The 18,034-nt window shown below is 41.8% G+C and overlaps 2 protein-coding genes and 1 non-coding gene across 5 annotated transcripts; 1 reads left to right on the forward strand and 2 right to left on the reverse strand.

The window, feature by feature from the left end:
* Nucleotides 1-2,583: 2,583 nt before the first annotated feature.
* Nucleotides 2,584-6,627, reverse strand: LOC103987754 (receptor-like protein kinase HSL1). The gene is made up of 3 exons (XM_065112548.1): nt 6,412-6,627; nt 3,406-6,332; nt 2,584-3,314 (listed from the first exon to the last, which is right to left on the reverse strand). Exons 2-3 carry the CDS (start codon nt 5,990-5,992, stop codon nt 2,920-2,922), a joined length of 2,982 nt encoding a protein of 993 aa, XP_064968620.1. The 5' UTR covers nt 5,993-6,332; nt 6,412-6,627; the 3' UTR covers nt 2,584-2,919.
* A 4,164-nt stretch (nt 6,628-10,791) lies between these two features.
* TRNAY-GUA (transfer RNA tyrosine (anticodon GUA)) lies at nt 10,792-10,875 on the reverse strand. The gene is given in 2 exon segments: nt 10,792-10,827; nt 10,839-10,875. It is a non-coding gene; the product is annotated as a tRNA-Tyr (tRNA).
* Nucleotides 10,876-11,239: 364 nt separating this feature from the next.
* Nucleotides 11,240-17,958, forward strand: LOC103987755 (uncharacterized). 3 transcript variants are annotated; one of them, XM_009406144.3, is made up of 8 exons: nt 11,240-11,885; nt 12,038-12,472; nt 13,543-13,613; nt 13,844-14,353; nt 15,087-16,673; nt 16,774-16,995; nt 17,079-17,267; nt 17,533-17,958. In XM_009406144.3, the coding sequence occupies exons 1-5, from the start codon at nt 11,765-11,767 to the stop codon at nt 15,861-15,863; spliced, it is 1,914 nt and encodes a 637-aa protein (XP_009404419.2). In that variant the 5' UTR covers nt 11,240-11,764; the 3' UTR covers nt 15,864-16,673; nt 16,774-16,995; nt 17,079-17,267; nt 17,533-17,958. The 3 variants fall into 3 exon arrangements, with proteins under 3 accessions (XP_009404419.2, XP_018683834.2, XP_018683835.2); XM_018828289.2 differs by having other exon boundaries at nt 16,874-16,995; XM_018828290.2 differs by lacking the exon at nt 13,844-14,353.
* The last annotated feature ends 76 nt before the right edge of the window (nt 17,959-18,034 follow it).

Genomic DNA, 18,034 nt, shown 5'->3' on the forward strand with positions numbered 1-18,034 from the left:
CGAGTGATGGTACTACCGTTTACTAAGAGCACGGATTGCCAACCCAGCGGGCAGATATGCTTGTGGAGATGGAAACTTCGGTTCGAAGGAAGAAGGTGACAACAATACTAGTCCAGAGGTGGAGGAAGACGGAGAGCGAGCGAGAAGGAAGAGGGCAGCAGCAGTTCCCATGGACTACTCGGCCAGTGGCTGCACATCGCAATGGTATGCAGTATCCGGTTCGTGGTCAACGTATATCGATTTATGGGCAACGCAAGCTTGTACGCTACCCTCCCAAGCTTATCCGAGGGCAGGCCATGGTGACATTAATGCAGCCAGAGAGGTAGGTGCTCCACTCCTTGGATGCAAAGCCAGAGCAGAGCAACAGCTAGACTCAACAGTAAGTATCAGAATAAAAGAAAGAATTGGATGCGGAGACAGAGACTAGAGAGAGAGAGAGAGAGAGAGAGGGGTCACATGGGGGCGTGCCATGGGGAAAGGGATCAGCAGAAAGATCCAAAAATGCTGTGTGACTGAGGACTGGCACATGATGAGGAGGGAGGAGGTGGCACAAGGTCATCAATACAGTGATGAGAGAGATAGATACAGTTTAGATTGCAAGGTGAAGGAGAGGAATCTAGGTCTCCTCGCAGTGCGGCCCCTTTGGTTGTGGAACCAGTGCACTAAAGGTGAGAATTTTGTGACAGTCCCCACTCCCATGAGAAGAGGAGACGGAGACGGCGATGCACGGGAGCAACACCACCTCCTCCCACACGCATTCTCAATGCCTTCAACTCGATACGCACGCATGTGTATAAGTTATACCTGTTGCGCCTTTTGAGGACCTTTGACTGCCCTCTCTCCTCTCTCTCACCCTAAAGAAAAAAGCAGCAGCAGCAGAAACAGAAAGACATGGCCATTGTGCGCCACCAGCTTTCTCTCTCGTCATCCTTCGGACCATAATGAACCGGCCCACCTATTTATATCACTCATCGGTGCGGGAGGGAGAGCTGCTGCTGCTGCTACTGCAGGGCGGAGAGTGATGTGTGGAGGGAGAAGAGATGCCGCTTAAACCTTTATCTTCGGCGCACGTGAGCTTCACGTTCTTTGAGGCGAACCAGGCGAGAGCAGGGGAGTACTTGTCCTCCTCCACCTCCGTGAAAGCTACCGAACGCCCTCCACCGCCCGCTGGCTTCTCCTTCTCTGAGCTTTAACTGTGCCTCATCATGTTGGGTATGGCATCAGTGATTCCCCATACCGATGCCTTGTGCAGTTTGCTAACTATGAAGATATAAATAAAAATGATTCTTTTTGGAGTTTTTGAATCCGTTTGGGGGGAATAAAGAGAAATTTTGATGTGATGCTGATTCTTTTAGTGATTGGAGAGGAGAGGTTGGGCCGCATGGGTTCAAGTGAACCCAAATATATATGATCAGAATAAAAACTGTGAGCCTTCTGTTCATTAAAATAATGTATCTTAAATCCCCACTCCATCGATATAAAAAAATCTTCTAAGTGATTTGTTGCTATAAAATCTTAGTGGTATAAAGATGGAAAGAAATGTACTATTCAGAATTCTTTTTTTTTTTTCCCATTGACAATGCCTTCATTATTAACAACCTCTTTAAGAAATAATAAATTTTTTTAAATTTATTGTTTATAATATTAATATTATTAATATTATTATTTTTTCCCATAACACATGCTTCCCTATTAACATCGTCATCAATTGTTACCTCGTGCTTTTTGCCTGTGTTCTATGTTCATCGTTGATTGTCATCCTAGGAGAGTGTGAAAGAAGAAGAAGAAGAGAAAAAAATACTATTTAAGTTTATTTATGAAAGATAATTTAGAAATATTATTATTATTTAATAAAAAATATAAAAAAGAATAAAAGATAATATTATTAATCGTACTCCTCCAACCAAAACCTTTGTTAAAACTTATTTTTTATAAAAGATAGTATTCAAATAAATGAAAGAAACAAAATTTTTAAAACATAAAACAATAATATAATAATAAAATTTTAAAATTTTAATATATATGTGGTGATTTTATAAAAACACTTATATTTTTAAGTTTTTCATAGACTCATATTTTTAGTTTTTTCATTTGATATTCTCTTTTTTTTTCTTACACCCTAAATGTCACTCATTATCGTCAATGACTCTTTCTCCCTTCATCATGATGATGAATATAATCATAACGAAACAAAAACGATATAATTAAAATGAGGAAGTGACAACAAAGAGATATTTAGGATATTAAAAAAATTGGACGTCAAATGAAGAAAAAAAAAAGGGCATCATGCAACAAAAACCCAAAAAAAATCTCCCTCTTATATATATGTATGTATATACACATATATATGCATGTGTTTATATATATATATATATATATATATATATATATATATACTATCGGACGGTGTCGAATAAATGGATCGATGGGTCACCATATTTGGACTCATGTGCAGGTTAGCGTATGTGGAGGTACAGGGAAGGATTCATATCTCAGGAGTGGCAGTGCACTTTGAACGCCGGTCCATGTCGGTCCAACTTGCAGATGGTCTCCATCGGCATCTCTCACTGGCATAACAGTGTGTTCGGCATAACACTGCATCCATTTCAAAATATAAATCACATAGTACCATCACATTGATGGAGATGGATTGAGTTCCTGCAAATCATGTAGATATCCAATTCTATTTGCATCCATCCATCTATCAGATCGGATAGTTTCAACCCAATCCTAATAATCTACCCGCGCACAGAGAAGGGATTCAAAAAGCTAAGTAGATATCGAGGAGGACAAGATACACACACTTCATCCCCCAAATCCTGCAGCAATCTGCCAGAAAACACAGCAGTAGGATTTAGTAGCTTCTTTCTTCCCCCCTCCTCTCTTGGCCTTTGACACACACAGCAAACGAGAATCCATTCAGACGATACTTCCATGGTCTGAACCATCTTCACAGTAGTAAGGAGACAGTTGCCCGTCCTTCTTCTCGGCCTTGGTGGGCTTGCTTTCTGCGCCAACTTCTTGCAGCATCTTCACCACCCGTCTCATCGAAGGGCGGTTGATCGGCAGAGAACTCGTGCAAAGAAGGCCGATACCCAGGACCCTTCTCATCTCCTCCCTGTGGTGCATGTAGAGCTTGGGATCGATGACGTGGTCCGTGCCCTTCTGCTCCATGGTGCAGGATACCCACTTCACCAAGTCCTTCTCGCCGAACTCGGGATCGACCGGGAGCTTCCCGGTGACGAGCTCCAGAATGACCACGCCGAAGCTGTATATGTCACTCTTCTCGTTCACTCGGAGAGTGTATGCGTACTCTGCAGCATATGAGAGACCATTAAATTACAGCATCAGTTCTATGCATCCAGTAGATCGCAGAGGAGGAGGATGAGATCATCGTGGACAAACCTGGCGCGATGTATCCACATGAACCAGCGATCACAGACATGGATTTTGGCCCCTTGCCGATCATCTCAACAGCTTTCGCCACCCCGAAATCTGCTACTTTGGCACCATACTCACCGTCCAACAATATGTTGTTCGATTTCACGTCTCTGTGCACGATAGGCGGCATGCAGTCATGGTGCAGATAAGAGAGACCCTCCGCGGCGTCAAGCGCGATCTTATACCTCGTCGGCCAGTCCAAAAGCCCTCCTTTGCTACCGTGCAGCAGGTCTCCTACGCTCCCATTAGGCATGTACTCATACACCAGCAGTTTGCAGTCCTTGGTGGTGCAGCAACACCACAGCTTCACGATGTTCTTATGCCTTATCTTCCCCAGCGTCGCAACCTCTGCCTGGAAACCATCATCCACGGAATGGTTTACGTTCTCCACATCTTTCTTGGATGTTCCCCATAGCTTCTTCACAGCCACCGTCTCTCCGTTGCTGAGAACCGCCTTGTAGACCTTCCCGGAACCCCCACTGCCAATCACGTTGTCTTCGTCAAGGCAGTCCAAGATCTCATACTCGCTGAATCCTAGTTTGTGGAATGATGTCAACGTCCATTTGGACTTCTCTGTTCCCTGCTTGGCCTGCTTGTACTTCCGGTGCCGCCAAACGTACCAGGCAACTCCGACGGCAAAGATCAACGAAGCAAGTATAAAGATGGAGCGGAGCAACCAGATGAAGCTACGCTGATCCCCGGTGGATCGCGAGACAGGGCACAGGCCAGGCATGCCATTGCACAATCCCGGATTTCCCAAGAAGCTATTCCTGTAGACATCGCGCGAGAAAAGAGGTGGAACAGCGCCTGAGAGATCATTGTTCGATAAGTTGAACTCGTTGAGCTTTAGATTCTCCAACTGGATGGGGATACTGCCGGTGAGGAGATTGCCGGAGAGATCAAGGTAGTTGAGCACTGGGAGGTCGCCGAGCTCGGGGGGTATGCTGCCGGTGAACTTGTTATCAGCAAGGTTTAGCTCGCTGAGCTTCTTCCAGGAACGGATCCCTCGGAGCAGCTCACCGGAGAGGAGGTTGCGGTGGAGGTCGAGCTGCCCGAGCTCCTCCAAGTTGCCGAGCGAGGCGGGGAGCGGCCCAGAGAACTGGTTGTTGGAGGCGGAGAACTCGTACAGCTTCGACAGAGCCCCCATTTCGGATGGGATGCTGCCGGTGAACCGGTTGTCGTCGATGACGATCTTGGAGAGGTTTGCAGCGCCGGAGATGAGCGGAGAGATCCCACCGGACAAGGAATTACCTCTGAGCTCGAGCAGCCAAAGATGTGGTAAGCCCCAGAATCCGGCGGGGACCTCGCCGAACAGCTGGTTGTTCCTGAGCCGGACGCGGGTGAGCGTTTGGCAGCGGCTGAGACCTACAGGGAGGCCACCGGAGAACAAGTTGTTGATCAAAAGCAGCTCCTCGAGCACGCCGCGATCGCAGATGCTCCCGGGGATCTCTCCGGAGAGCATGTTGTCCGACAAATCAAGGAGCATCAGCGGCGAATTCTTGCCCAGGTCGGCTGGGAGAGAGCCATTCAGCCGGTTGGCAAAGAGGCGGAGCTCAATTAGACTCGTGGAGCGAGAGACGCCGGCGGGTATGGCTCCAATTAGTCTGTTCGAGTAGAAGTGGACGCTCTCGAGGAGGGGGGCGTCGAAAAGATCTTCCGGCAGCGGCCCCTCGAGTTGGTTCATGGAGGCGTCGATCTGGAGCAGGGAGCTGGACTTACCAAAGCCCAGCGGAATTGGACCGGAGAGCGAGTTATTATACAGCTCGATCTGAACAATGCTGGAGAGGTTGACGATGGATTCAGGGATGCGGCCGGAGAGCGCATTCGTGGAGAGATCGAGGTCGGCAAGCTCCGAGAGCTGGCCCAGCGACGGCGGGATGTCGCCTACGAGGTTGCATCCGGCGAGCCAGAGGATCTCGAGGGAGGAGAGGTTGCCGAGGGAGGGAGGAATTTCGCCGGGGGCAAAGGGATTGTAGGAGAGGTTGAGCTGGCGGAGGGTGGTGAGGTTGCCCAAAAAGGCAGGGACGGTGGAGGTGAGCAGGTTGGCGACGAGGGAGAGCGCCCGGATGCGGGGGAAGCGTCCAAAGGATGGCGGAATGGGGCCGGTGAAGTTGTTGCCGGTGAGGTCGAGGTAGGTGAGGGCCGGCAGGGCGGCGAGGGCGTCAGGGAGTGAGCCGACGAGGAGGTTCTGTGAGAGGTCGAGGTGGGCGAGGGCGTCGCATGGGACGACGGCGGAGTCCGGGAGGGAGGAGTTGATGTAGTTGGCGGAGAGAGAGAGGAAGGCGAGGTTCGGGAGGCGGCAGAGGGAGGCGGGGAAGGGCCCGATGAGTCCTCGATCGGTGAGGTCGACGGCGGTGACGGTGCCGTCCGAGCAGGTGATGCCGGTCCAATTGCACGGGGTGGAGTCACGTGGATTCCAATCGGAGAGGGCACCGGAGGGGTCTACGAGACCTCTCTCGGCTTCCAACAGGTACCGCCCTTCCTGGTTCAGGGACAGGGAGAAGCGGCAGAGCTGCAACAAGAAGACTACAACGGCAGCTGCAAGTGCCATGGCTCGGTCAGGCAGATGGAGGAGAAGGGAAGGGAGAGGAACTAGAGCAGAAGCGAATGGCTACTCCTCCCACCACCCCATCACGGATGAAAGATAGAGGTGGGAGAAAGAGGCAGAATTGAGGGCAGTGGAAGGAAAGCAATTGGATGATGGTGGAGGAGCAGGTGCCCACTTCATGCTTTCTACTCTCAGTGTGAGAGTCAGAGGCGGGCTAAGAAACCATTGGAATGCTTTCTTCTTCTCTCTCTCTCTCCTTTACGACGGACACCTTTGTCGAAACAGGTGGGATCGAAGTTGGAGCAATGATGCAGTGCAGTCCATTTATCCGCTGTCGTGCCATCTGCAGGGGACCTGCCACTGTTTAATTTGATATGGGAGGGAAGGCAGCAGCCAACACTAAAACCTGTCAGCTCACCAACCATTCGGAAGAGCATGAGGGATTGCCCAAACTCTTCAGTAGATTTCCCATGCCACATCACATGGTCTCCAAACAGCTGTGTCAGGCATTAGGTTGCTAAATTCCTGTGCATTCGTGCAGGCTCGATGAGGTGGAAAGCTATAATGGTAGGCGATCTGTGTCACGTTGTTTTGTTCCCTGCATGCATTTGCTGCAGCTTTTCTTTCCTTCTTTCTTTTTGCTTCCCGGTGAAGGATGAACAGATCATTCAGCACAGCCTTCATCTCTATTATGTTGGATTTCTGAGTTCAAGCAACATAGGAAGATCATAATCTCTTATAAACAGCCAAATATAATTAATTATTATACGATTATATCTGCTTCGGAGACTGTCGCTCGCGTGAGTTGGCGTACAGGCAACAGTCAAATACACCCGTCGTAGACTTACATCTGTAGTAGTGACAGGCTCCTTGCATTTAAATCTCCACTGCGACTCCACACCTACCCACGTCTTCTTCCTCTCTCTCTCTCTCTCCGTGTCTCAGGGAGAAAACAATGGTGAATTCGAAACCTACCCCGAACTCCGAAGCAGTAACATCCTCGTTATCAACGGAGGCGGTCTCTTCATTGCTGCAACAGAACCCCCGGTCAAGAAATCTCCTCAGTATTGGGAATCCTGCGGCAATCTCGCTCATGCACACGCAGGCTGGTCTACACCCTAGTCATCTCATCACACTCCCACCCCGAGAACGGGATGCTGCATGCACGAGAGAATCGCTGCGACTGAGGAGCAAACATGTCGTCTCACCCTCTGCGTGACAACACGAAAAATGACAGGTGAGGAGGTCCGGCCGGGTTTGAGCTGTTGCGAGCGAGCAGCCAGCAAATGGGTGTGTCGGAGATATTTGATTCATGTGCCTCGTTGTGGGCGGGAAGCGACGGTGGAGGCAGTGGCCGAGGTGGCGGTGACTGACCGATTTGGAGTCAGTGCAGCGTGATGTGAATCTTCTCATCGATGATGTGAATCTTCCAATAAATTTATGAGATCGATGGACGTCATGTCGAGGTTAACGTCAATCAGAACGGAGTCAGTGCCATCGCCTGCAGGCAAGGGGAAAGGGCAGCCAAGGGGGTAACCATTCCTCGCTTCTGCTACCGGCAAATTGCTTCCCCCATTAAACTCCTGTCGTACACTGGGTGGATGGACGATTTAATGGTGGAGTGATCGGCCAATGAATTCATTCTGCTTCATCTCTGCAAGAGATGCTTTCGGCTTCCGATGGATCGTTACGGATCTTCTTTGATGAAACTTTCTCAGACAGCAACCAGGTCACAGAGCTTAATGATTTCTTCATCGTTCGCGTCTTTACCATCATGAGCAATGAGAACTCTGAAAAGGAAAGAGCTTAGGAAATGGTGTTGGGTCCAAATCATGCTTCGCTTTCAAGCTTGGCTTTCAGCTGCTGGCCGGTGCATGCCTTTTACGTTTGGTTCTTGGCTTTGGGAAAGGAGGAACATGGAGAGATATGATGCAACAACATGACAGGTGAATCTTTGTGCCCGCACAAATCTTTGGATCTGTTTCGTATCTGAAATCTAATATGCTAATAATATTCTCTGTATCTTTCACATGATCTTTGTGTTGTCACCTTCAGATCGACTGTAATAAAGTCACATGATCATTCCATTTTATGTAAGATTTCTTCCAATATATATATATATATCTCATGTTTTCACCTAAAGCATGTGAGAAAAGTTGGTACGAGATTCAACATGGCTTCAGGAGGTACTTCTAAAGTGCCATTCTATGATGCTTCATAATCCATGACACCCTACATGTATCTTATTTATGGAGTTGATATTAGAGAGAGAGAGAGAGAGAGAGAGAGAGAGAGAGAGAGGGAGGGAGAGGGAGATGAAAAAGAAGTATACCGACCTTTGGGGACATTCATACATGATGACTTGACCTAACTTCAACATATGGTGGTCATCGCAGCATAAATCATGTTCAATATCCTTCAACAATGAACATAATGAATGTGGTAGGTCATGGACATAGAAAAGCCACCATCAATGCCTCTTTCTACATCAAATCCGATGGTTGTTGAGTGGAATTAGGAAATCTAATTTTTGTTGGGGATACGCGTCTCTATCGTCCACATGTAATTTGTACAAGTGATCATTCCTCGATTTGAATTTCAAAATAATATGATTTGATGTAAATTATCAATCTTATTCACTTGAGGAATCGTCAAACTATAATATTTCTTGAGGGTATGTAATCGTTAAGACAAGTCGATTAATAATCGATATATATAAATGATTCAAAATATAATATACAATGTTGAAAATGAATCCTAAAATATTATATTTAATTATTATTTTGTATGATTATGTGGTATGTCAGTCGGAGCACGACTAATTGAGACGATTATGAATAATAAAAAATTAAATTTTATATTAAAAAATTAAAAAAAAATAATGGATTCCGTGTGGGTGCTAAATATAGACCCACTCAATATGATGCTTGTTTTCTTTCATAATTAAAATAATTAAATAATTATATTTTAGATTTGTTATGTTTAAGGATATTTATTTTTCATCGATTTTTTTGATAAATCAATGAAATGATTGTCTCCTTTTAATAGAATGTTTTTAAGCGGAATTGATCAACCAGTTTAATCGATTGGATTGGATTGATCAAACTTAGTAAAGATAATTATAATTTAAAATATTCGATATTATATTATTATTATTATAAATATAAATATATATTTAATGAGAAAGATTTCGATACAAAGAAAGTGTTGATTAATTTAGTTGGTAAAAACTTTGATAGTTCATTGTAAAACTATAGGTTTGAAGTTTACCTTCGTCTCTTATATATATATATATATATATATATATATATATATATATATATATATATATATATATATATATATATATATATATATATATATATATATATATATATATATATATATATATATATATATATATATATAATACACTAAATTAATTTGATGATGATATAATAGACTAAATTACACAAAGTCAAGATTTAGAAGTCTTATTCGACATATTTATGAAGGTATCAAGTAGTTGACTGATAAAAACTAATCAAACAGTTTGAAATCTCATTCAATATATTTATAAGTAGTTGGTTGATAAAAGCTTTAACAATTTATTACATGATTTGAGCCTCAAATATGGTTTTCGTTATATAAAATATATAGATTGGGATTATATTATATTCATTAACAAGTCTCTATAATAAATATATGATTTATTTGAGTAATATGACTCCTCCTATTATTGTCAATACTACAAAATATTTTAGCGTCGTAGAATATTTTTTATACAAAAAAAAATCACTTTTGTTTATTGCAATTAAAACTTCGTAGCTGTTTCCAAATCGAATTTTTGTAGCAAAAACATCAGCAAGCATTGCATATACATTTACAACATATCACGGACAAGAGGAGGCCCAACTTGGGGCCGATGCCCAACTTTCATGAATTTTGACTCTTAATATATATTTATGTAAAACCATTCAAATTTTTATTTTTTTTGCTACCTTTTAATGGTATGATTGCGATAAAAAGGAGATATTGGTCTAATATTGACCAGATAAGAAAATTGATCCACTAATATATATATATATATATGTAAAATACTAAATATTTTTTTATGCCATTTGTTGTAATATAGTTTGAAGAGAATAATTTTTACCTAAAATATTAATTTCATAATGGACTTATATAGTCTTATAAATTATCCTTTCATATATAATATGATACTAAATCGTCATAGTCGGTGATAATAAAAAAAAATCATAAATTAATTTTATAATAATAGATAAATCCTACCATTAGATGTCACTAATTCCACATGAGAAACCTGTTTAATTTCTTGTAAATACTAACCAAAGAAAAAAATATCCAAAGAAACAACACCTTTTCATATATTACCATAAATTAAAAATAAATTGAAAGATTTTAGCTTCATCCTCTTTATTATCAAAACATATTATTATTATTATTATTATTATTATTATTATTATAAAAATAAGTAATGAAGGTAGGATTTAATCTCAAAATCTTACAATAAACTATTAAGATATTTACTAATGAGACTTATTAATGTAGCCATAAAAGCTAATTAAAGTCTTAGTTCGAGACTTATTCATCTATCATATCCAATTAATGAGTATCTTAATTTGATTTAGACATCCTAAAAAATAAACTAGCATATTGTTATCACTCTATTGACTAACATATGATATATATCTAAAAAAAAGCAAAAAACCATATGAGTTATATATATATATATTAAATTTAATATTCTAAAAATAAAATTGTTCAAATATCTTATGTAGAGCGTAAAAAAATAAAAATATTCCGACCTGCCGGATTCGAACCAGCGACCTAAGGATAACTATACCAACTACAGTCCTCCGCTCTACCAACTGAGCTAAGGTCGGTTTTATAATTATTAGTTGGTCATTAATTTAAATTCTAATGTTTATGGTTGCCTATGATTTTATTTTTTTTGAATTAATATATTATATGTTTAATTTTTGGGGAAAATACGCGAGATGGATAGTGTGACATTTATTTATTTATTTTTTTAAATCGGATTAATTGTCGTGGTACGGATTTGAGTGTTTTTTTTTGGGTGCTCGTATGCATCGAAATCCAAATCAATTCATATAATAATGTGAGAAATGTGACGCCAAATGGGCCCCTCGGCGTCAGCAAATGGCATGGCCCACCCAACACGCGACGACCTGTGCCGGAAATAAACCTAAAGTCGCCGTCTCCCGGAAACCTAAACCCAACCCTACCCGCTCTCCGTCTTATTCTTCTCTGTCCCTCCCACGAAACGCCCACCTAACCTCCTCCTCCTCCTCTTCCTCCTGATGTCGCTGCATATATAGCGAGATTTGAGGCTTGTCGATCTAAAACCCTGCCCTCATTCAATGCCCCCCAAATCCCTCCACCTCGATCTCTCCCGCGATGGAAGAAGCAGAACAAGGCGCGCCCTCGGCCCCAAACGCCTCCAAATCCCACTCGGATTCCTTCCTCCTCCTCCGATCCCCGCCGCATTAATCGCCTCCGACGATACCTCTTTTGGCTCCTCCCTGTCATCGCCTCCTTTTGTGATCTGCTAATGATGATGCGCGTGCCCTCGTCCGATCCCCCTCTTTGCCTCTTCCTCTCCTTGCCTTCTTCCGCGACTGACATCTCCGCCCGCGGACCCCTCTCCTCCCCGCGTGTATTGACCGCGTGCGTGCCGTCCTCTTTTTACCGGTTTCTTCCCGTTCCATCCCCGTCGGAGTTGTTTTTGTGATTTTGGAGCTGTGATTTCGGATGGAGCACGGCGAAGACAATGGTGAAAAGAAGCTTCTTGAGGCGGGATTCGGGGCCTCGGAGGTCAAGAAGCAGTGGAAGAATCCGTTGCAAGTCCAGATCCTTGAGAACGCTTACGCAGGTGGTTTGCTCTTCTTTTCTGCTACTTTCAGCTTCAAGTTCGGATTTTTATTTCCTTTTTAAAATATACATGTTGGTGGTTCGTTAAATCTTTCATAGTCTGCTGCTTCACTCGCTTATCTGTTCTTCTGGTGCATACTTTGATTTGTTTAGTGGCGCCGAATCCATCTGCGGCCATGAAGGAAGAGTTGGCCAAGTTGACTGGGCTGGACTACAAGCAAGTCCAGTACTGGTTTGGAAATAGGAGGTATATGGATCGGCATGGCCCTCGGAGGTACAGAACTAGGAACGAGGGTGATGGGAAGTTTGTGAATTTCGCAGCTGTTTCCAATTCCGGCTTGAGCTCCAGCTCAACGTCATTTGCTGACCCAGTGGTTGGTACTGAATCCTCAAGTTCAAGGAGGAACTCTGAGATGCTGCAACACTTGGTGCCTGAAAGGCTAGCTCAACTCTTCACACAAATGCAAGATCAGCAAAGTGTGACCGTGCACGTTGAGAAAAAGCTTGGGCATCCTTTGAGGGCTGATGGGCCGATTCTTGGTGTTGAGTTTAAGCCTTTGCCGCCTGGTGCTTTTGGGGCACCTTTAGGTATCGTGATTCTTCCAACTCTGCCAAAACACCTGTTGTTTGCTCTTTCTCTTGATTCTCTTGACTTGGGGCTGACTGCTAGATCGTGATGAATGTATGTTGATCATGCCTTAAATGCTGTTTGTTTTCATGATAGTGTTTAACTTTTAGGGTTGCTATGCCTTAAATACATTTTCACAGTACTTAGAATATGAGCTTGGAGAAAGCTATGTTATTCTACAGTGGGAATATCTAAGTGGTTGGGTGGACAAAACACAACTATTTCTTAAAATTTATGGAAAGAAGATCTTGTATTATGTATTATTAGAAATATGAGCATCATTAGGAAAAGGTTGGCATCTAGAATTTTTTAGGTGACTGGCCAGAAGTCGAGTGCACTTTATTATTAAAATCAGAGTATATATCACATGTGTCTTACGTTTGCCCACAAATTGTTACTTGAGTCTGTTGGATTACTTGTTCTGATTCTAATGTTTGACGTTCATTACTTAGAACTGTGGCTTCAAGTTACGATCATTAGTATCTTAATGCTAAAAAATGCAATCCATAGTGGAAATAAACTCTTTGTTGCTCTGTAAACCAACCACCCTTTGGTACTTGTCAAACCACAGTGCAGTGTGCACAAGGTGCCTATGCAGTTTTGTGTATGACTCACCTTCCTTCTGAAGTTTAGGGTATCATGTGTGTATTTGCCATGTCACTTCAAACTTCAACCTCGTTGTCCTTTTTTCCCAAGTTAAAGTTTACAGCTGCAAATTTGTAAGTATTTAAGTTTATGCAGAATTAAACTTTTTTTTTTTATCATTTTTCTTTTTAAAAAAATGTTTATAGCTACTAAATTTGGCGTCCCACTATCTTAGGTATTATGGCATATTTGATTTATCTTTAGCCAACTTTTATTTAAAGGTTCATACATTATATAATCATTTTATTTTTAAGATATAACTTTGACTAATTTTCCTACAAATCGTTTGAATACTATAGGTTGGTCAGCTGTCGATATTTTAGCTTTTCTTTGTTTGTTATGTGGAGATTGCTGCTGACTAGCTTTATACAAATGGCAAATGCAGCACAACAGAGATCATCACTGTGGCCTTGTGATGGCAAAGTAACTGAGAGGCCAACCGTCAAGTCGATCAAGGTCTTGTACTCTATTTTGTCATTTGTTTCGCTACTTGATTATGATTTCCTGTCTAAACCTGCGAAATTGATACTCCTGGCTCATGCATATAGATTACTTAATCTGATAACTTCTTATTGGATGGTAAAGAATGTTTTTCATTATGATGTATTGTGCTTTGACTCTTTCCATGTAAAAGGACATTTCGAGTAATTTATCATTGGTAAGATGGTTATCTTTTCCTTCTACAGGCAGCCACATCGTTGCCCATGTCGGGTTGTTGTTTAATGACAAACTTCTCTAATGAAGGAACTGATATCTCCACTCGAGATTTTGATGCACTTAATCCTGATGGTTCTCCCAGGGTTGTTGAGGAATACCAACTTTTTCCAATGCAACCAAGCTGGCTAGATAGTTATGAAAGAGTAAAACAGGCTATTTGCCCTTTATCTCCAGCTAATACTTTAAATAATCAGGTATTAACGTCTGCTGAAGGGCAGACTGTTAGTGAATATGTAAGTGCAGCTTCAGCGTTTACCCCTCAAGGTCAGCTATCAGATTCCACCAATCAATCTCAACAAGGCAAACAAATGACTATTTCTTCAACTCTAAATGGTCATCAGAAAGCCCCAGATCATTTGTATAGAAGTTCAGCTTCTGATTCTCAGGATAAGAATCATCCAGCTACTCGATCGGACAATCAGTTTCCATCGTCTGATCAAATAATTACCTGCAATGCCAATAAGCTTCGAAGTGAGAAGGTAATTTGAACTGTCAATAAGACGATCTTTTATTAAATATTTTGGAGTCGTGCCTCAGCAAAGAAAGATAAGACAAATCTATCATTGTGCATGTGTTGATTTGATCTATAAAGAGTTTAAAAAAGTTATATACAATAAGTGGTGTTTTCTTTCAAGTCCCTGCTTTAAAGACTACTTCAGCATCTCCAAACTCCTATAATCAAATGGGAACAAATGTGAAAAAAAAAGTCCAAATACCATTTGGCTGAAAGTGCTGCTTTATTTTTCTTATTTTTGTTCTGTCTATTCCTAGGAATTAAAAGATTATGTGCAAAAGCTCCTCCATGAGAAAACTGAATAGAGTCTGTTGTCATGAGTATCTAAATTTTACAAGACAAATTGTTTACAACTATTCCTTGTACAAAGCAAATAATGGAAGGCAAATAGTTCTGTAGCATAAGTTTATGGGGTTGAAACTCAAAACACAGATCGAGATATCACAGAGCTTCCTATCATGCACATAGTGGTTAATTAAGAGCATTCCTTAAATTATGAGCTGATTCATGGTGTCAGTTGATTACTTGATGTAGCTTCCAAAGTGTTATACACCTGATATATTGAAAATCTTTAACAATTTTTGCTAGCCACTAGACATCATTTATTGAGCATTTTTTGCAACCTTGGGCATGCTTATCGAAATGTTTTCTGCTTTTTTAGATTTTGAATGTTAATAAGATTTTTTTTTAAACTGCAGATACATTCATTAGGATCTACCAGTGACAATGGTAACCAAAAGCATGATCTCACAGAAGTTCAAAAGATAGTTGATGCCAAGAAAGAAAGGGATTCAGGTGTTCCTGATGTTGGACATGGCGATCCTGGACCAGGGGGTCATGGCCAAGGCGGAGAAGGTAGTAGTCATCTTCAGATGGGAATGGTAGAAAATCATATCTCTGCTGTAGTAGCCTTCAAGGAAGTAGAAAACAAGAACTTCAACAAGGTGGTAATGAATCAGACAGCTGACCTTCCACATCAGGTCGGTCATTGGCATGGATATAGCCGTTATTTTGTGAAGCCGCGAGAGAGATCTCACAGTAGTATAACAGATACTGGGGACACAAGAGTAAGCTATTTCAGCAACACTGGAAGATGCGTCAGACCTCTTATTGCTGAGTGGAATGAAAGAGAGAAGAAGGCAGTTTATATTGACAATGACAATGAGAGTTCTCTATCATGGTCCACTGGATCTGATTCAACTTGCAGTGACGGGTTTGATGATCAGGCAACCGAAAATGGAAGGCATTATGCCCAAACCAATTCAGTAGATCCATGTGATATAGATATTGAAAATGATGATATACACAAGGATCACAACAGGCAGGAAGTCGTGGATGTTGATCTGAATGTTGAGGATGATGAAGATGAGACAGATGATGAGGATACCAACATGAAAGAGGAGTCCAAGGACAAGAAAATGGAGGTTAATGAAGACAGAAGAACATCACCCCTTTCTTCAGAACAAACTGCTTAATAGGGCTATGTATTATGCACATGGAAAGTCATAAAGTTGAAAAAGAAGTGATTCTTGAAACTGCCATCATCTTTGGTCTTAGATTGGTACCCATGTATGCTGGAGGCCAATGGAGCTGTTTGCAGAGTCATATTGAAATATTGTAGTCAAAAGAAACATCAATTGGTCAAGAGGCTTTTCGTACGTGCCTTTCAGTCTTGCAGCTGGCATTATCTGGGAGCTATTTCTGGCCTTACAAGTGTCAAATTCTAGCATAGCCTGTACAAATTATGGTTTTCTATTTGTTCCATTGAACTTGGTACTAGTTTTTTTTTTTCTCCATTGATGGCTTTATTATGACTTTATGACGAGAATCATCAGCAACCTCCAAAGAGTTCTCCGGATTCATCTGCAGCATGGCAATCTCAGGGATAAAATGTGACAGCCAGAGCGTTTAGGTCACCTGCTTTGTTGTGCCAGATATAGTGACATGGCAAGTATGGTGGAGAGAGAAGTCATGAGATTGACTAATGGTATGATTGTATCAGGCATTCTGTGAGAATGAGGTGGAATGTTAGTTTGACAAGCTGACATCAGCTTGTCTGCAGCATTTTTTTATATTAAAGAATTACTATATCAACTAAGACATCAGCTTCGTATTATGATTTGGTCAATCAGAGTGTGATGTAGCGTGGAGATGACTTAATGGGCCAGCATCATCAGGTTAAAGAACATGTTATTTATCCTTGGAACCTGTGTAAGCTCACAAGGAAGCAAATGATATTCCAATTAGTGAGTGCAAGTGGGACTGCAAGATTGCTCAACATATAGGTAACCAAAAGTTTCTGATGATAATATTTCATGAAACTGACACCAAAATAACTGTGCAATAGGTTCTGTATGTTGGACTAATTAATTTTATATTTGTTAGGTTGACAAAATGATCTCTTCTGATGGCCTTTTGATGGTTTTTCATGCGTATGTAAGTTCACTCGAGCATTTCATGACTTTGCTCCTTTGATTGTCATCAGAATCCTCCCGAGAATATACAAGCACTTCAGGTTTGCGGATGAGTTCTAGTTGACTCCATTCAGGAGTTGAGGAAGGAGCAAAGAAGAAAGAGCTATGAATCTTGACCTTTTCTAAGAAAAAAGTAATGATCTTCCTTGTCCTTTATTCTGCTTGGTAGATTTGTTCTGGATCTGATTCTTCTTTTCTTTCTCGTTTTTATGTTAGTATGGTGTCAACAGAAGAATATCGGTGGACTGTGAACTACATTGTTGAGATCTATCAGGCTGGTCTACAACGATGGGGAAGCTTATTTACTGTTTCTGGCATGATCACTCATCCGGAAGCACTCGGAACATGAATGAGTGGATCTGAGTTTAATTCTGTGGGACAACTTTCGGTGTTTTAACAGAAGAGGTATGTGTTTCTTTTCTTTTCTTTTTATTGGAATTTGAGGAAGAATTAATCACGAGCTCGATCTGTAAATGCTTCAACTTGTGACAGCTGCTTTCTTATGCAATTCTTGTCTCTGATGGGTAACAAATACCCGCTATTGCTCATCAGAAATTTATATAATAAACAAAATTCTTGCCAAATATTCTCTGAATGAAGCATTTCAAAGTTTAGGACGTTGTAGAATGTTGCCTATATACCTGGATTCTAATGGGTGCTCTTGTGGCAGGCACCACGACGACATCGTTCTTGGCCCACCAAGAACAAAATTACTCTTCAGCTGGCCAACAGCAGCCTTGTCAATGCAAACGCCTTCTCCAGAGCTTTCTCCGGTTCTTCATGCTTGTGCAATGATGGTGTTCCGATTACTGGCTTGGGCCATCAGGGAGAAAAGTACTTATCTGCTGGCCAACAGCTATGTCAATGCAAATGCTCAACCACAGAAACCCCCCGCTTAAGTTTCTCTGTCAATATTTATGTCCGACATACTAAGCTGCAAAGCGAAGCAGCTGCTAGACTCCGTCAATTTTGGCCGCGCAACGATTACTACCTACGATCAGTTCACTCATTCATGATTCAGTCGAAAGTGTACTACGCCTTGATTCATTTTTGTATGGCAATGAAATCAATGAATCCTCTCAGATCTTTCATGTTCTTTGTCTTTGTAGTTTGCTTGAGAAATGCTTTCTTGCAGAGAGCGATAAACCCCATTGGTCTCGTTACATAAAGAT

Source organism: Musa acuminata, chromosome BXJ2-6 (assembly GCF_036884655.1).
Source record: "Musa acuminata AAA Group cultivar baxijiao chromosome BXJ2-6, Cavendish_Baxijiao_AAA, whole genome shotgun sequence".
In the NCBI taxonomy this organism is placed as follows: Eukaryota; Viridiplantae; Streptophyta; class Magnoliopsida; order Zingiberales; family Musaceae; genus Musa; species Musa acuminata.